Source organism: Poecilia reticulata, linkage group LG4, assembly GCF_000633615.1.
Source record: "Poecilia reticulata strain Guanapo linkage group LG4, Guppy_female_1.0+MT, whole genome shotgun sequence".
NCBI lineage: Eukaryota > Metazoa > Chordata > Actinopteri > Cyprinodontiformes > Poeciliidae > Poecilia > Poecilia reticulata.
Window position 1 is genome coordinate 15,099,052 of NC_024334.1, and position 18,645 is coordinate 15,117,696.

Here is an 18,645-nt window from a genome sequence, read left to right on the forward strand (position 1 = left end):
ATATATAAAAAAAGCTATTGACCCTTTGCAACTACGTCACTTCATCATTCGAGGCGCCATGATGAACGTCGGAAGTGAGGAACAGGAGAATTGAACAGAGCGACTGAAATTGCTTTCCAAAGTTGTTTTTACCAGTATATTCATGGCTTCTATTTGTTAAGTCAAGCTAATTTGTCTTTGAGCGTAACACACCCGTCTCATAGACAGCGGTATTTACAAAAGCTTGAAATAGCTAGCTTTGAAACAGACCCATACCATCGCCACCATATCTTTCCTCATTAAAAGTTATACAATAAAATGACAGTTTGGTTTTCACCCTTGTCTTTCTCAGCCGACCTCAACGGTCACAGGCCGCAGCCGACCGCGGCCTGTGACCATTTTTACTGTAAAATCGACTTAATAAAACCGATATTAGGTTACCGGGTGTGTGTTTTGTGACAGGTTTTACTTTACAGAAGCGCATAAGTTGACTAAGACTGTGATATCACTTATAAAGGGTCAATAAGATAAAAAAAAAAAAATCAGCAGGTTCAGGGACATCTGCTGTAGATTTGCGGATGTGTTTGGGATCACTGGCCTGATGACCCAGTTTACACCCAGCCAGCTTTAACTGTCTGACAGATGGCGTCATATTTGAACACATTGGTGTACAGAGAAGTTCATTAGCTCAGTGACTGCAAATGTTCAGTCTTTTTTTTTTATTTGCTGGAACATTCTGCTCCTTGGAAACCAGTAACTGTCCAAAATATTTTCCCATTTGTAAATAATCTTTGAAAGAAAATGTCAATCTCCAGGTTGATTGACTTTGATTAAAGAACTCTATGTTTGTTTTTTGGGGAACAGAGGGATGGGTCAACAAATTGCAGATCAGATGCTGACATTAACATTGTTTGAGCACACTGTGCTTATGCAGTGTGGCTCAGTGGGAACTAGCCTGGTAAATACCAGCCCCTTCTTGTACACTTTGCTTCGTACAGAGGGCCTGGACTCTCGGCTATTGAGAAACAATTGCTTGCTGGAGGCGTGGACTCTGTCAAAGTTTTGAATTTTACCCAATCGCTATCGTTTGGCCGTTAGGTTTTGAAGCTGGAAATTGCTTGCTGTAAACAACCATCTCCCACTGTGCTGAGAGAAGAGCTGAGCCGAACAAAATGGCTATTAATGTTAATAATATCCATTTATTATTTGGAGCCAACACAGACTAAACGGCTTCGCCCACTTCCTACGCTGCCATTGCTAAAATTACAGACCGACTACAATTCTAAAACAGCACAGAAAATCGACATTATCGTTCACAACTTCTCCTTCTTTTCACTGATTGGCCCAGTTGAAATTCTACCAGACATATCCAGGTCAATGGGAGAAAGCCCAGATGAAGCAGTGAAGGGAGATGAGAATCAAGCAGTTTTCCTCCCTATCTCATTATCTCATCCTGATTTGACTCTGTGTTGCCTACCAGTCGCTTTTTGAATGTGCTCTAGTAGTAGTTATGTAAATTTAATCCATTTAACTAGAATAGATTTTGAAGCTAATAATCAAATTAACAGCGGTTTAAATCTTTGAAATTTGTCTCCAACAGGCCAGATTCTCCTACCTACACATGAAGTACCTGTTCTTCTCCTGGCTGGCTGTGTTCGTAGGAAGCTGGATTGTGTATGTGGAGTACTCGACCTATACAGAGCTCTGTCGAGGACACGACTGCAAAAATTCCATCGTGAGTACTTTCATTCCCTTCACGCACCAATCCAACCGATCAAACTGATGTGTCTATTGAGATGTGGCTCTATTCGTATTTATCAGTGTGACAAATACAGGAAAGGAGTCATCGATGGCACAGCCTGCAGCAGCCTGTGTGAGAAGGAAACACTTTACCTGGGGAAGTGCTTCACTGCCAAACCTAACAGCCAGGTTGGAGGGGAATCAATGCCTTTTTCTGCTGTCTGCTTGTTATATAACCAACTGCTCCTATAAGCACCATGTTGTTCTTTTCAGGTTTACTCAGGAAACTGGGGAGATTTACAAGGAGTCATTAAGTGCCAGATGGAGGAGGCCCCCCATTATGATCTTGGAGGCGAGATGGAGCCTAGAAAGGAGGCTGCTCCTGCTGCTTTCAACAAGCCCACCAAGGGAACCTCAGTGGAAAAGTTCAGAGAGATGATAATCAGTCACCTGAAGGTCAGGAAGGCTTTGTTCAAGTCTAGATTCAAAGCCTGGGTATGTTCTAAAGCTTATTAATTTCTCCACAGGCAAAAGTCGGGGATCAAGCCAATCTCGCAGACCTGGCAACCCAGGTATTGTCCTTTACAGATTCCAATAAAGACGGCCATATCTCGCTGCCAGAGGCTCACTCCACGTGGGCCCTGCTGCAGCTCAACGAGTTCCTGTTGGCGCTCGTCCTGCAGGAACGAGATCACACACCCAAGCTGCTCGGCTTCTGTGGAGATCTGTACATGATGGAGAAGGTTCCGTACTCTCCCCTGTACGGCATCAGCCTGCCTTGGATCGTTGAGCTGTGGATTCCTGCCGGTCTGCGGCGCAGCATGGAGCAGTGGTTCACCCCCTCGTGGCCCCACAAGGCCAAGATCGCCATTGGCCTGCTAGAACTGGTCGAGGACATTTTCCACGGCACCTACGGAAGCTTCCTCATGTGTGATGTGAGGACTACCACCTTTGGCTACAACGAGCGGCATGACTTTAAGGTCGTGGATGCACGCTACATCATTCCTGAAGCCACCTTCCAGGAAAGAATCAGACAACAGCGCTGCGACGTAGACGAGGACTGTCTGTATGGGACCAACTGCCTCACTAGCTGCGACCTCACCAAGCATCGCTGCACACCTGAGGTCACCAGGCCAAACTTGGCAAAAGTCTGTGACACCCTTAAGAATTACATCCTAAGAGGAGCACCGTCTGACCTGAGCGATGAGCTTGAGAAACAGCTCTATGCTTGTATGGCATTGAAAGGTTCAGCAGAACAGATGGAGATTGAGCACTCCCTCATTCTGAACAACCTTAAGACTCTACTGTGGAAGAAAATCTCCCATACAAAAGACTCCTAATCAAGACACCTGGGCGTTCTTGCTTCTTTAAAACGGACAATCAGTTTCATAGTGGAAGCATTCCACTTATATTTAATATTACTTATATACATGATTTAATTATAAAGCTGTCTTTTCAGTCATTTCAATATCACCTCATGTATATTTATACCACATAGTAAACATCGAACGGTTACCGGTATCAAGTTATATCTCATCATAATAGACTAGCTTAGAAAAGGTGATTTGTTTCAGTAATTCAGTTCAAATAGTTTGACTTACTCTATACAGTTCACTGTGGCTGCGTCTCAGACTGGTAACAGGAGTCCAGTTTGAGGTGTTTGGGGCTTTGTGACATAGAAAATGGGTTCACCATGGTCATGAAAGAATGGACACAGTCAGCAACAATAATCAGGTTTAAACAATGGTCATATGGTCTCAAGAGGCACAAAGTATCCCAAGATGTATTTGCCAAACCATTATACTACCACAAGTCTGAACCACTGATGTTTTATGTTGCTTACACTAAATTCTGACCCTAGCATATGAACAATGAAGCAAGAATCAGGACTCATCAGACCAGGCAACGTCTTTCCACTCTGGTGTTGTCTGATTGTGATAGATGTGGGGGGGGGGGGGTTTATATGTAGTTCTTCTGCTGCAGAATCTACCCTGCTCCAGGGTTTAATATGTTCCATTATCAGAAATAGTATTCTTCATTCTTTGCTTGTCACAAGTGGTTATTTGAGCTAGTGTTGCCTGTCGATCAGCTGGAGCCAGTCTATCCATTCATCGACATCTATGAGGTATTTCCATATATTGCTATTAGCTGTATAAGTTATCTTTTTTGGACCACTCTCTGTAAACTCAAGAGACGGTTGCGTATTTCAATCCATGTTTTATCATCTACAACAAATTCCTACCCTGCCATCTTAATCGGCAATTTCTGAAATACTCAAACCAGCCTGTCAGGCACCAGCCTCTGTCTGTGCCACATTCAAATTAACCCTTTTCTGCAGCTCGGATGGAACACCTCGTCTTCACCACGTCTTTATGCCTAAATGTTTGGAGTTTCTGCCATATGGTTTAATTGGGGGTTTCCAACCCTACTCCTTGAGGTCTACCTTTCTACAGCTGTTAGATGCATCCCTGCTCTAACACAGCAGAATCAAATGATTGAATTACCTCTTCAGCGTGCCATCAAGTTTAGCAAAGGCCTGGTAACAAACTATTCATTTGATTCAGGCGAGTTGGAACAGGTTGGATCTAAAACTGGTACAACTGCAGATCTTGAGGAGTAGGGCTGGAAAACCATGGATTAGATGATTCAGTATTTTTGTTAACCAATTGAGCCGATGTACCCAATAAAGAGGCCGATGATTATCTTTAAAGCATTTACTTTTTCATTTTATGATTATGTTGCAGCTAATTAAAATCCAAGATGTAGTTTCTCAGAATGTCAGATTCCAAAAATCACAAAATAAAAACTTTATTACAGTAAAGTGGGCCTGATGAAAAGTATGTTCATGTACACAACATCCACTTAACATTTGCAGGCCCCGTTTTGCATACATTTCTGCATTACTGCAACAACGTGGGTTGGAGCTGATCAGCCTGTTGTTCTGCTAAGGTGTGTTTTGGCTTTATTAGTCTTCAGCCCATCTGGCATTTTATCTTCCTCGCTCTCCATCGATTTTCTGTTGAGTCAGGCCAGTTTGACAGTAATATGATGACATGGCCATTAAAGCAGGTACTTTAGCAGTGTGAGCAGCTGCCAAGTCCAAGCTGGAAAATAAAATCAGCATCTCCATTACATTTGTCAACATCAGGAAGCATGAAGTGCTCTAAATTTTTTTTGATCTAACCTTAAAATCTAATGGAGCAACACCAGCTGATGACATAGTAACTCAAATTGTCAGTGGCTGTGAAAACTTTATACTGGTCTGATAGTTTGAATTGTGTGCCTTTGCTACTAGGCCTTCATTTCCAAGTGAAACACGATTTTGATTTTCATCTTAAAATAGGACTTTAGACCATTTAATCATTACTCATTTTTCTCTAGAGCCCAAATTGTCACAGGTCTTGTCTGATCCGTGTATGGTGGCTTTCGTAGCTGGCAGTTCATACTTTGCGAATGTGTCCTTGATCTTTGAACAGGTTTTCCTTTACAATCTTAAGGCTGCAGTTATTGCTGTAGCTTTTGAACCTTTTTCCATCCACTCAACTTTATAATTAGATACAGCTGTCTGTACAGTTTGCCTTTACAGAAGTGACAGTGCTGCTCAACCGTCCCATTCAAGTTGTCCGTCTACATCACACCTCTCATGTCAAGCCTTCCCTCTGAGATGCAACAACATACTGCGTCAAACCTACAGAGAAGTTGGGAGTTTTGATTAGCGGTGAAATAATCTTTAACATAAACACTTGATATATCTGTGTGCAACTATTATACAAGCTTCACTTTTTATTCAAGTTACTGAAATAAATCAATTGTGTAACAGCAAATACTATTTAAAGTTAGTTTGAAACCTTGTTTCAGTTGTGCCATTTTAAGAGGGACATGTTAATTTTTTCTAATCTGTTCAGAACAAAGTAGATAGCCCCTCCCACTTTATTTTCCCCCTGCAGTGATGAAATTCAGATATGGCTTTGAAGCTAAAAAGGTACCACCGCTGACTCATTTCAGGTAAAGTTGATCAAACTAGAGCTGGAGGCTACCACAGCACCACCTAATGGCATCTTGTGTTACTCCATAGGGTCAAGAATTTGAAAGAAAAAGCTCAAAAACACCCTTTTAATTATGCTAATATTTATATTTTTGTCCATTTAATTACTTAATGTCAAACTGGCCGTCATTTTCTGATGCAGTTTGGAAACAGGAACAGTAATTGCTACTTTTTAGCTTTGAATAAAATTAATTAAATCACATTAGTTTGAGATTTTTGGGTAATTGGAATTACTAAAAGAATTTCATTTCTTCTGGGTAAAATTGTTGTTTTTTAACTGGAGAAAAGAATCTGCATCTTCTTTTGCAGCCCTTTTAAACGCCAACACCAGAACTGACAACTTCACCGCACAAGTTCAGAAAAACTTTGCCATACTACTCATGTTTTTACATCAGAGCTGTGAATGAACTGAAGTGAATAAGAAAACAAAGCAGACTGGAAAACTGACGTCTTTTCCATATTTATTAGAACAAATTTCTGCGTTTGGAACAGAGCAGACCGACGCCTCAGTCTGCCTCCTCCTGTTCCTGAGCCCGGAGGAAGCTGGCCTTCTTCTGAGCGACGCGGTCCTTCCTCTGGGCCAGAGAAAGCTTGGCACGGTTCCACCTTTGAGCCAAAAAAAAAAAAAAAAAAAAACAGGATTAACAACTGCTTCTATTGGCGCTAAAATTCAAAAGAAAATTGGTACAGAAAGCATCCAGACAAAATGAATGTTTCCATTCACAGCAGTTGGGAAGTGGTGCTTCTTTAGCAGCTTTGACACAAATCACTTCTCACCTCTTCTTCTTGACCTCCTTGGGAGGTTTCTTTTCATGAACAGGGTTTGCACGAATACCAGCATGAGCCTTTTTGTACATCTCCTCAATCTGAAAGAAACATTTACACAGTCAGATTCATCATTTAACCTCACAATTCCTGCAAAAGATCCTTAGAACGTTCATTACGATAAAAATTTATTAGGCGTTTCCAACTCAAGTTATACAGGATACGGATATCATCAACAACCAATGCAACCATGTTCCTAATGCCAAGAGAAAAAAAGCTTTCTGGTCAGAAACAATAAATTTTAACTTTATCGATTCTGACTGGTGATTTCACATATAGAAAAATCTGATGTTTTTCCCCCATTTGTTTAAAGGGTCAGAAGGAAGTTCTCAGAGAATTCCCAACACTTAACCAACAGTACATTGTTGCTCTTTTCTGAATTATGTATTTTTCATTTTTGGTGTATAAATTGTAATAATCCTACATGAATCACTTTAGCATTTGTTTTTAGGCCTAGCACGATAAACTTTACTGGACAATAAACTGTCAGTAATTATTGTCATAAACAGCAATATTGATGTTTTTAGACCATTTTCCAGTAATACATTCATGGTGTCATAATGCACTTTTGCCATCTCAAAGGTGAATAAACACATTTTGTACAGAACACTATTTTAAATATCAGAAATAAAAACAATAAAAAAAACAACCAAAACCATAAATAAAATGGATTACGAAGTCTCTGAACAAAATCACTCTTCAAAAAACATCAGCATGAAAATTCCTGAGCTCAAAAATTCATGCCATTTCCATTGAGCAGAACGGTACAGGTCAGTATGGGTCAGTACGGGTCAGTGCGCCGTTTTATGGTCCGCCATGTTCAGGCAAGCGAGTCCATCACCAGCTGGACTCTGACTGGGCTGATGGGGTTAAACCCAAACCCCTAATGTTGCATCATACTGGTGTTTGAGTTCTGCGATGTGAAAAACGCAAACAATATTGCCGACTATCATAAACAAAATAGAATCCACAATAAAAAGTGAAATTCCACACAATTAGTTGATATTGCCAAAGGCAGGATATGAAATAGCCTCTGTAGTAATAAAACCAATGTTCTGTTGAATACACAGTAGTTAATTTGTGAACAGTGAATGTTGACCTCAAGGTATTTAATTGTTACATTTTTACGTGTCATTCACACCGCAATTACATACTTTTAGTTAATATGGAAAAACTGGAAGTCAGGGGAAAAACACACACACACACACAAGCGTGTCTTTTGAGTGTAGCAAGCAGTGAAGTTTTGTCCCCCGATCGACAGACTGGGGACAAAGTCCCATCCCCTCAGTTCTGCTTTGCAACAAATATCACTGTTGCAAATTTGGGACCAAGTTTGGGATTGATTGGTCTCAATCCCAAACTTAGGAGCTGCTGATGTTTTTCAACTAATTTATCATTTGCACCAGTAACACTTTTACATATGTGTGTGTATATATATATATATTTAAATTATGTACATTTGTTTTTTGTTTACCAAAAAAATGACGTTTTGTTGCCAAATTCACCATCATGTCTGTGCAATGACAAAGCCAAAGTCTGATCTACATTTTAGAAAGTTTAAACTGAATTTTAACAGATATTTTGTCTTTAATATGACTAATTTCCTGCATAAACGTCCCAGAGAAACACACCCAAGGAAAATTAGCGAAGCAAAGCAATGGTTGACTGGGACAACTTGCCGATTCTGGGGCGACTCCGTTCTTGATGAAGCGGGAGAACTGCCTCTTGTACGCCTCCTCGTCCTCCTCCATCAGGTAGCTCATGTACTCAGACACGTTCAGGCCCATGATGTGCTTACGGTGAACCTCAGCGTTGAACTCCTTGCTCTCTGCGTCGTAACCAGGGAAACGTTTGGTGCTGGAAGGGGGAAGAAAAAAAATTGAAACTTACTATAAGCTTAGCTATTTATAACTCATAATAACCAATCTACAGTCTCCTAATGATAGAAAAGCAGGAATAAAAACGAGGATTTGTGTTTTCCCAGATACAATGCGCAGATGAGCCACAAATTCACACCAAAAACAGATCAGACACATTTCACACCAATCAATTATTGTGAGTTTATTGCTAATTTTCCATAAAAAGGGTAAAAAACTTTGGGTTATCAGGATGCCAACTCCCATCAGCAGGTGGCAGTATTTCTTAGTTCTACCTCAACCTTGCATGATGTCAAGTTATGATCCAGGAATAAAAACAGTGAAAATGTTTATATGTGTAATCTTACTGCTTGTAAATTTTTCTCTCAACTCTTTTCTCCCATATGTAGAGTTTGAGGGAAAATGTTCCTTGTAAATATTTCTATCGTGTCACAAAATGGTTTAATTTTGATAGGAATAAAATATCAGCCTCTCTTGGTTTTACTGCAATTCCAAACACTGACCATCATGGCCTCCATTTATATTCATCTCAATCCAAGCAAATCTGTGCAATATTAATTTTGCTCACACCGACTGTACGGTTACAATAAACCTGACAGATTTGCCACTCATTGTTCAGGCTGACCGTCTTGCTCCAGCGACGGTCAGCAGCAACATCAACAAGCTATCCCACCGAACCGTGAAGTTCTGGATAAATCGGCAATGGAGAAAAATGATTGAGTTATCTGTTCTCACAATAACATACACACATGTTGACGAGAGCAACTTTTTCTGCTGAAGAAACAGACGAGCATTTAAAGTGGCCTGGAGTTTAACTGCAGAGAAATAAGCTGAAATCTACTGAGAGCTTCGTTCATCATCTACATGAGCAGAAATGGAAACGGCAGCAAATTAGCACACATAAAGTTTTTTTTTTTTTTTTTTTACAAAGTCCAGTTAAAATGTTCATCAGTCACTCCAAACCAGCTTAATCAGCCAATAAATGTTGACCAACAGTGTGAATTTCTGATGCTCAACAATCTTGTTTCCAATCACGTCACGTCCAAGCCGTCCTTGGCAGTGGCGGCAGACCGTGCAGCTCAATCAAAACCTGGACTATCCAGAATATCAGAAGGTAATGTCCGATATTTCAGTGTTGGAGTGGTAAAAATCAGACGGAATCCCAGTGTCAGCATTTTAAGAGTCAGAAATGCATCCGGCTGGAAATTAGAATCAGTGTTCCTCCACTACAAAGCTTCACTTTTAGTTAAAAACTCTCAAAACATCCCAGTTCCACAGGGAAGAAAACATCAACCTGGGAAAACTGGCCAGATTCCTCAAAAATTTCCTGCAGTGGAAAAGCATCTCATTTATGCAACTTTTACTTTTTTCAGAAATAGTCATTTTCAACTGGCGATCATGGAACAAGTTCAGAAAGGAAGTTTTTTTTTTGTCAATTTGAACATTTATTCCCAATCATCTGGAATTTCATAGATTTGTCATCTTGCCAGAACCTGAGCCCATATTTTGAATGTAATCGGTAAAATCTTTATATGTGAAATCAAAAACAAACGATGTTCCAGCTACATCAGTACTAAAACCACCTGAGAGAGAATCCAATAGAAAACTACTGCAAACAGGAGCATGGAGCTCTTCAGACATCCCACAACATCTCTTAGCTCCAGATAAAACATGAATATGGATACAGCAACAAATGCTGGTTACACAGATTTTTCAGGGAATAACTGCTGAATTGGCACAACCGAATCACACTGGAAGTACGAGATTTTAGATCTGGGTTTTTTGTCATCAGGTCTTTATTAGGCCTGGCATGATGCATTTACTGGACGATAAATTGTCCCAGAAGTTATCGCAATCAACGACAACATTGTTGTTTTGAGATCACTTTCCAAGTCGTACAAAGGCGTAATAACGCAAGAACACATTCTCAAAGTTCAATAAACATTTTACACCAGGACTGGATATTTTAAATATCCTATGGAAATAAACAAAAAAAAAGAATTACAAAATCGCTATCCTAAATTGTCCTTCAAAATAAGAGAAAGGCTGGCTGAGACCAAAACACCAGACTAGAGACTTTTGTCATCCAGTTTTAGGAAAAAAGAAACAAAAGATGAAAGCGATAAGTCATGAACATGGAAATTACTGAATGCGTTTCAACTTGTTGTGCGATTAATTGATTAATTGCTTATTTGTTTCTGAACGTGTGCCACAAACAACTTCCATTCTTTTTGCTCGTTTAAAAACAAGTTTCCTACAGCAAATATCAAAGATGATAAAGTTACCTGAATATCATTAAAGTGCACCTAACCTATCGAGTCTCTTTCTGCACGTTTTACTTCAAACTTCAGTGAAGTTTTCATTCAGTGTTTGATTGGAGGCATTCGAGCAGCAAACCAAAGAGTGCCGCTATGCTAACGCCCAGCGTTAGAGTGCTGGACAGCAGATGGTCTGAACGCCGTCCAGTACGTACCTGTGTGGGATGGACAGGCCCCCATCCACGGCCCCCTTCAGAGCGCCGAACACCTTGTTGCCAGTGGTGGTTCTGGCGAGCCCGGCGTCCAGGTAGCAGGTGAAAGCTCCCGGCTGACCGTCGATGCTCTCCACGTTGAACTCGTCCCCGGTCACCTCCACCTGGCCCTCGTACACCTTATCCAGGCCGAACTTGTTCAGAAGCTGGAAAGTAATGCAGTTTTAATGTTGTGAAACATTATGAGCTAATTAAAAGTCGTTGTTTTTTACTTTTCCCTAAATGCGAGCGAGTACGCACTCTGCGGGCCAGCAGCAGGCCAGTGCAGTAGGCTGCTGCGTAGTTGGTTAAGCCCACGGTGACCCCGTACTTTGGCAGTTCGTGTGAGTAGGCGGCGCACACGATCATGTCTCCCTCGATCTTTGCATAGGCAATCTGCAACAGCATTTTTACAGAAATCATGAGCAATGTTTTATTTTTTGTCTTTTTCACATCGATATCAGGACTTCTGATACTAACCTGGCAGATGATGTCCCTGTTGGTGAAGCGGACGATCATGCGGTACTTCGGCGTGTTGTACTTGTTCTTGTCCTGAACCACCAGGCGTTTGCGAGCGAAAAAGTCAGTCTTTCCCTCTGGATGGAAGAGAGATGGATTAGTTGCACAATGACAGCTGTGGTTATGTTTATGTGGGAATGTTATGGTGAGGTTTTACCTCTCCTCCTCCTGAATTTGACCTGGTATCTCTTGAAGTAGGCCTTGTTCTTCACTACTTTAACAAAACCCTGCAAACACAGAAGCAAATGGTTAGCATGCCAAAGGAAAGCAGTGACAGAATGTGATAGTGTCTGTAGAACGGGTACTTGAGCATTAACATAGCTGTCAGTGTCAGAAAACAGCCTTACACCAAGCTAACATTAGCTAGCCTGCAGTCAGAAGAGCTAAGCTAACACGTCTGCTAACGCAGCGCCAATTAAATGAATTAGCACTCAAAAATAAAGGGATACAATTATGAAAAATAAGCAGTGTTCCCCAAAGAAGTGCCAGTAGACAGGTGATTTCTAAACAACAGGAAGCAGAAACTGAGGAGAAGAACGGGTAGGCCACGTTTGAGCAGCACCGGTCAGGCTTTAGCCGGAATAAATCCATAATCATCTGAACATAACAAACATGTTTTGAACCATCTGTCGACAGAACACAATGCCTGGACGTTTAGGGAATGCGTGTGGACTCAAATGAGGCCGAACTACAAACCATTTTGGAGTCTTTTAGTCTCCTTATGAAGGAGCCCGGAGCCAAAGACTGGGGCTGGGACTCCGCTGCACTGGGAAAAGAAAGATCGTCATGCGCATGCTTGCTAAATACTGCGTCACGGGCCGAGAAAGCATGAAACGCTTCTGCCCCCTGTCGAACCGGGGCGATACATTCACAATAATTTGAATGGGTACAGTCTTCTTTGCCTATATATTTTTCTAATAATTTAAGCTCAGTTAAGACTGGGTGAAAGATGGCAAAACAGAAGTGTCAAAGTCCACAGATAATCCTGTCTGTCATGACTGTGTGGCAACCAGGAAATAAAAAAAAAAACTTAGAAAGTTTGGAGATACCCACACGGATGAGCTAAAAGCTTTCTGGAGGAAAACTTTTGTACTTAGACAAGAATTAAAAAAAATATTTATTTGGCATTGATGACAAGAAGAAACTTTTAAAGGTTAAGCACGACAGCTCATCATGATGAGCAGGGGTGGCTGGAGTGTCCAAAGATTGTACACAAGTTAGCACTGCTTTAACATATTTTTACCCAATGTTTTAGTACTAAGTCAGAAAATCTGACATTAATTAATATTTAGAAATGATGTCATCCAGCAGAGAAATTTAGAAAGCTATGTGTAAGTTTTCGTATTTTAAAAAGTAACATGAAATAAATACTTAAATAAATAAATGGAACAATTACAAAATAATAAATTATAAAGAAATAAACAAACTTTTCCAAATGAGTTTTTTAATATCTTTGCACTGTAGAGTGCAAAGATATTCATGAAATTAATACTAGTAGCTGCTGAACTATATCGCTATATCCAGTGATGATATAGTGATTACTTTGGCTTCTTGGCCTCTAAATGGCTCAGTCGATAGAAAATATCAGAACAATGAAGCTTGTTACCAAAAATGATACAGAATCCAGAATACATTTTGAATTATGTGTCCACAAAAACACATTATTGAAGTCTTACCATTGCATTATCATTAATTTAAAAATTAATAAAAAAAATAAAATAAAAATAACTGCAACATTGGGGCCATTGTTAGTGTGTGGAAGCTACTGACCAGTATGTACAATAGCATTTTGCTTATTATGAATAATCCACACATCTATCTATCTGATACATTCAATCTAAAACTGGAACAGAGATATAGAAATGTTTCAGCTGATTTGATTGAGCGACGTTTTAGAATGGGGAACATGCTGTTCCATTATATCAGCATTTTGTTCTGGTGATGGCAACAGAGAATGTACTGAACTACAAATTAAACCAGCTTCTTGGCTTGATATTCCTCCCGAGGTTTAATCTTTGACTAATACATGATTGTTAACTGCACTATATAAAGTATTGGATCTTTTACGCTTTTTACCGCTTTTAGAAATCAATCAATTGACAAAAAAGACAGTATGTTTCACTTGCAAGAGAACTACGGCTTCAGAGAACATTTCTGTTCCAGCAAGGCAACGGTCAAAGCATCCAGTTACAGCTACACAGACATGGTTTGAGGACAAAAAGCTGGATGTTTTGGAGGGGTCTAGTTAAAACCCAGACCTTAATCCAATGGAGAATATGTGAGGGGATGTGGAAAGCTCTGTTCATAGCTCAGCACAGTTCAGCAGGAAGAATGTCACTTGTTTTAAGTGAAATATTTTTATTCTTACAAACCGGATTCCAAAAAAGTTGAAACACTAATCAAATTGTGAATAAAAACTGAATGCAATGATGTGGAGATGGAAAATGTCAATATTTTATTCGTAATAGAACATAGATGGCAGATCAAAAGTTTAATCTGAGTAAATGTAACATTTTAAAGGAAAAATATGTTAATTCAAAATTTCACAGTGTCTACAAATCCCAAAAAAGTTGGGACAAGTAGCAAAAAGTGGCTGGAAAAAGGAAATTGAACATATAACAAACAGCTGGAAGACCATCCATCCATCCATCCATTTTCTTTACACCCTTGTTCCCTTATTGAGGTCGGAAGGGTTGCTGGTGCCTCTCCAGCTAACGTTCCGGGCGAGAGGCGGGGTCACCTGGACAGGTCGCCAGTCTGTCGCAGAGCTGGAAGACCAATTAACACTAATTAGGTCAAATGACAACATGATTGGGTATAAAAAGAGCTTCTTAGAGTGTCAGTGTCTCTCTGAAGCCAAGATGCTAAGAGGAACACCATCTTTCTGCACAACCATTGTGCAGAAAGATAGTGCAGCAACACCAGAATGGTGTTACCCAGCGTAAAATAGCAAAGACTTTTAAGTTATCATCATCAACCGTGCATAACATCATCAAAAGATTCAGAGAATCTGGAACAATCGCTGTGCATAAGGGTTGTTTCGGCCCAAGGCCTTTTCCTCTGGGTTTCTAACGGTCAAGGCCATAAAACTCTACTGGATGCTCGTGATCTCCGGGCCCTTAAACGTCACTGCACCTCAAACAGGAATGCCACTTTCAAGGAAATAACAGCATGGGCTCAGGAATACTTCCAGAAAGCATTGTCAGTGAACACAATCCACCGTGCCATCTGCCGCTGCCAGCTGAAACTCTACAGTGCAAAGAGGAAGCCATTTCTAAGCAAGCGCCACAAGCTCAGCCGTTTGCACTGGGCCAGGAGTCATTTAAAATGGAGAGAGGCAAAATGGAGACTGTTCTGTGGTCAGATGAGTCACGATTTGAAGTTCTTTATGGACCACTGGGACGCCATGTCATCCAGACCAGAGAGGACAAGATTAACCCAAGTTATCAACGCTCCGTTCAGAAGCCTGCATCACTGATGGTGTGGGGTTGCATGAGTGCTTGTGGCCTGGGCAGCTTGCATGTCTGGAAAGGCTCCATTAATGCAGAGAACTATGTTCAGGTTCTAGAACAACATATGCTCCCATCTAGACTTTGTCATCTCTTTCAGGGAAGACCCTGCATTTTTCAACAAGATAATGCCAGACCACATTCTGCAGCAATCACAACATCATGAGTACGTAGGAGAAGGATCTGGGTATTGAGATGTCCAGCCTGCAGTCCAGATCTTTCACCTACAGAGAACATTTGGCGCATTATAAAGAGGAAGGTGAGACAAAGAAGGCCCGAGATGATTGTACAGTTAGAGGCCTGTATTAGACATGAATGGAGAGCATTCCTATTTCTAAACTTGAGAAACTGGTCTCCTCTGTCCCCAGACGTCTGTTGAGTGTTGTAAGAAGGGGAGATGCCACACAGTGGTAAAAATGGCCTTGTCCCAACTTTTTTGGGATTTGTTGACATCAGGAAATTTTGAAACATATTTTTCCCTTAAAATGATACATTCTCTCAGTTTAAACTTTTGATCTGTGATTTGTGTTCTATTGTGAATAAAATATTAGATGTTGGCACCTCCACATCATTGCATTCAGTTTGTATTCACAATTTGTTTAGTGTCCCAACTTTTTTGGAATCCAGTTTGTAATTTCTGTAAAAACCAGAGGGGAAGGGGTTTGTCAAAAAGCTATTTTATCCATCAGCGGATGAATATCTATGCAATCACTTATTTAACATGAAATGACTTATTTAATTGTCATTAATTAGTAGAAATCAGTTTTCACTTCCACATTGAAGGGATAGTTTTTTTGTTTTTATATGATAAAAAAAAAAATTATTGAAACTGATTGATTTGCAAAAGTAATTAAAGAGGTGAATAATTTATAGGCACTGTAAAAAAAAGTGTTTTGCCATTAAAAAGGAATATAGTAAGAAGACAATAGAGGGAGGCAATGAAAAATCAGGCTAAAAATGTCTACTCTTCTGTTGTTACGCTCAGTTTTAGTTTATTCTCTTTATGACTCAACTTCTTCAGTCATCTTCACCTCGAACACTTGTGTGTTTATGTTTGTAATTACGTAACGTTTATCAGTGTGATGCGACACGACAGCTAGAGTGACGTATCAGATCGATGGGGCTGCGCTCGGTCGTGATGAGTCTCCACAACGTCAGCTCCTTCCTGAGCCAGAGGAGTGTCCAAGCAGACAACAAAAGACATACGTCATGCCTGCTCTCACCTAAAACCTGAAAGGTAGGTTTGTGGACTGTTCGGTATGTGAACCCAGGCAGTCACACAGACACATTTTCCCCAGAGTTCCTTTATTCGTCACCAGGTCTCTTTCCCTCTGAGTTTCTGTTCACATTGTGAGACACTCAGTGAAGCCGGTCTAATTGTGGCTGCTGTAAAGTCACTATTAGTGAATTCTGATTAGGTTAAGAATGGATTTTTAGTAGGGTTTTTTTTTTACTTATTAATAGCATTTGCTGCTTGTAGAATGAAGGTTCAATGAAAGATCAGTCAGAGATATCAAACAGCCTGAAACTCCACGCTGCTCCAACAGAAGTGACGTTTTTCTTTCCTCTCAGCAATGAACTCCAGGTAAGATATTTTAATATTGGAACACTGATTAGTTACACATTACATAACTCCTTATCATTCTTTTCAAATAATTTGAAAACTAAGGTACAAACTGAGATAATATTCAATCATAAGCTCAAGTTGGGATTTGTGCTTTTAATAGCAAGGCAAGTTTATTTATAGAGCACCAGTCAGACACAATCAACCAACGTACTTTACGGGGCATCACAGGAAACAAAAAAGAAAACAACAAAGCATAAACATAAGGACATAAGATGGCACTTGATGAGACAGCCTACTGACCCGTTCAACAAATTTTATTCAAAAGTCTATTTACTTGAGGAACTTTCAGTGAAACACATTATATAGATAAGCTACACCAGACGGATATTTGAATGCCTTTATTTCTGTTAACTATGATGATTTTCTACTTACAGCTAAAGAAAACATGACATTTAAAATTAGAATATTACATTAGACCAATGACCAAAAAAATTAACACTGAAATGTGGGGTTTACTACTGCTTAATACCTAAGTACCCTTTGTTATTTTCAAAAGGTACTTTGAATCCGACAGATGAACCTTATTAGAAAGCATATGCTAATTTAACAAATATGACTGCAAATGTTTACACTGGCTACAGTTTAAACCACTTTACCTGATCCATTTGGATAAATTCAGTAAATGTGGACCACATTTTGGGAAATCTAGAATTTTCTTAACCTAACAATGTGCTAAATCCTGAGACCCTTGACAAAAAAGCTTACATCTCTTCTTTACACTTAGTATTTTGTGAAAGTGAACTTTTAAGACTGAAGTCACCTCAGACTACTTTGGTCAAAAACATGAATTCACAACGTTCCCACAGCTGCCCTGAGACAGAGCTGCTCTGACACAATTCATTCCTTGTTGGCCTTTGAGTCATTCACATTGTGTGTGTTTGTGATAAATAATGAAAGGGTAAACAAGTTGTTCAGACTTCTGATTTGCTTTAGGCTATCTTGGTTTTGTATAAGAACCTTCATTTCAGCAGTTGTATAAGAAGGTCAGGGGCTAAAAGGTTCTCCATTAAAATGTGTGAGGTTTTTGTCAGGTACTCCATTTTCCTCCCACGTTCCAAAAACATGCATGTAAATTAATAAGTGACCCTGAGATGTTTTGTGGAGAGTATGACATTGTTTTTAGCGTTGTGTTCAGCCTACATCCTGCCTCTTACCCAGTCACTGCTCAGACAGGGAAAGATCTTAAACCATTTTACCATGAGGGCCAAAATCATCAAGCTGAAAGCACTTGAGGACCACAACAAACAAACAAACAAAATAAATATGTAAATAAATAAATTATTTAGAATTTTTGTATTTTGGTCTGCTCACATACATATTAAATATTACATTTTTAATGAAAGACCAGTGTAATTTTTGTAGACGAGTGATTAGATCCAAAATATAAAAAGGGTCCCTTAATCAAAGACAGACATATAATTTGAAAACATTTGAGTTGACTTTTTTTTCATGTGTGGGCAGGTGAGATTTTAGGGTCATAGGTCAGTGCTTCTGTATGTAGCAAAGTTAAATTTTTTTTATGACTTGAATTTTATTGATTTTCCAACAAAAAATATACCCTAATTCCACACTTAGCATATTACAATTTAGCACCAGCTAAACAATGTTTAGTCCTCGTAGATTCTTCAGGTCAATACAGTTAACAGAAATTACTTGAACAAAAAATAAAATAAAAAAATAAAAAATAATATATAAATAAAATAAATAAAAAATAATAAAAGAAAATTACAGTGAAAATAGAGAAAAAAGACAAGACACATAAACATCAACTGAACCTAGACATACACAATATAACATAAAATAAAACTGCCCTATAACCCCGATACATTCAGATAATTACAGCATTTCCATAAATTCCTCTAGTCTAATTATGTCCGAGCTGGAAATGCCATTTAACCCATGTATGAGAAGTAGCGGGACCACTTCCTGTCTCTGGGGCAGAGACCTATACCAATGAGTGAGAGAAGGGATAGATGGACCCTTCCACTCCCTCACCAGCAGCTTTACAACTTCAA

The 18,645-nt window shown here is 39.6% G+C and overlaps 2 protein-coding genes across 2 annotated transcripts in view; one reads left to right on the forward strand and one right to left on the reverse strand.

The window, feature by feature from the left end:
* Nucleotides 1-4,432, forward strand: part of dipk1ab (divergent protein kinase domain 1Ab) — a 16,254-nt gene extending 11,822 nt beyond the window's left edge. The window contains exons 2-5 of the mRNA XM_008407772.2: nt 1,580-1,714; nt 1,801-1,908; nt 1,993-2,175; nt 2,247-4,432. Coding sequence (XP_008405994.1) covers nt 1,580-1,714; nt 1,801-1,908; nt 1,993-2,175; nt 2,247-3,059 — 1,239 coding nt within the window. The 3' untranslated portion in view covers nt 3,060-4,432. The remainder of the gene's footprint in view (nt 1-1,579; nt 1,715-1,800; nt 1,909-1,992; nt 2,176-2,246) is intronic.
* A 1,776-nt stretch (nt 4,433-6,208) lies between these two features.
* LOC103464060 (60S ribosomal protein L5) lies at nt 6,209-17,829 on the reverse strand. The gene is made up of 9 exons (XM_017304266.1): nt 17,785-17,829; nt 12,191-12,340; nt 11,652-11,721; nt 11,456-11,571; nt 11,237-11,371; nt 10,940-11,142; nt 8,269-8,446; nt 6,542-6,630; nt 6,209-6,370 (listed from the first exon to the last, which is right to left on the reverse strand). The coding sequence occupies exons 1-9, from the start codon at nt 17,827-17,829 to the stop codon at nt 6,271-6,273; spliced, it is 1,086 nt and encodes a 361-aa protein (XP_017159755.1). The 3' UTR covers nt 6,209-6,270.
* Between the last annotated feature and the right edge of the window lie 816 nt (nt 17,830-18,645).

Bases quoted from the DNA above. Each gene is read 5' to 3' on its own strand.
- LOC103464060 (XM_017304266.1), bottom strand. From the start codon at position 17,829: ATGGTAAAATGGTTTAAGATCTTTCCCTGTCTGAGCAGTGACTGG. The intron at 11,143-11,236 runs GTGCGTACTCGC...ATTACTTTCCAG, and splicing joins GCCTGCTGCTGGCCCGCAGA to CTTCTGAACAAGTTCGGCCT. The intron at 6,371-6,541 runs GTGAGAAGTGAT...TTTGGCTCAAAG, and splicing joins AAGGAGGTCAAGAAGAAGAG to GTGGAACCGTGCCAAGCTTT.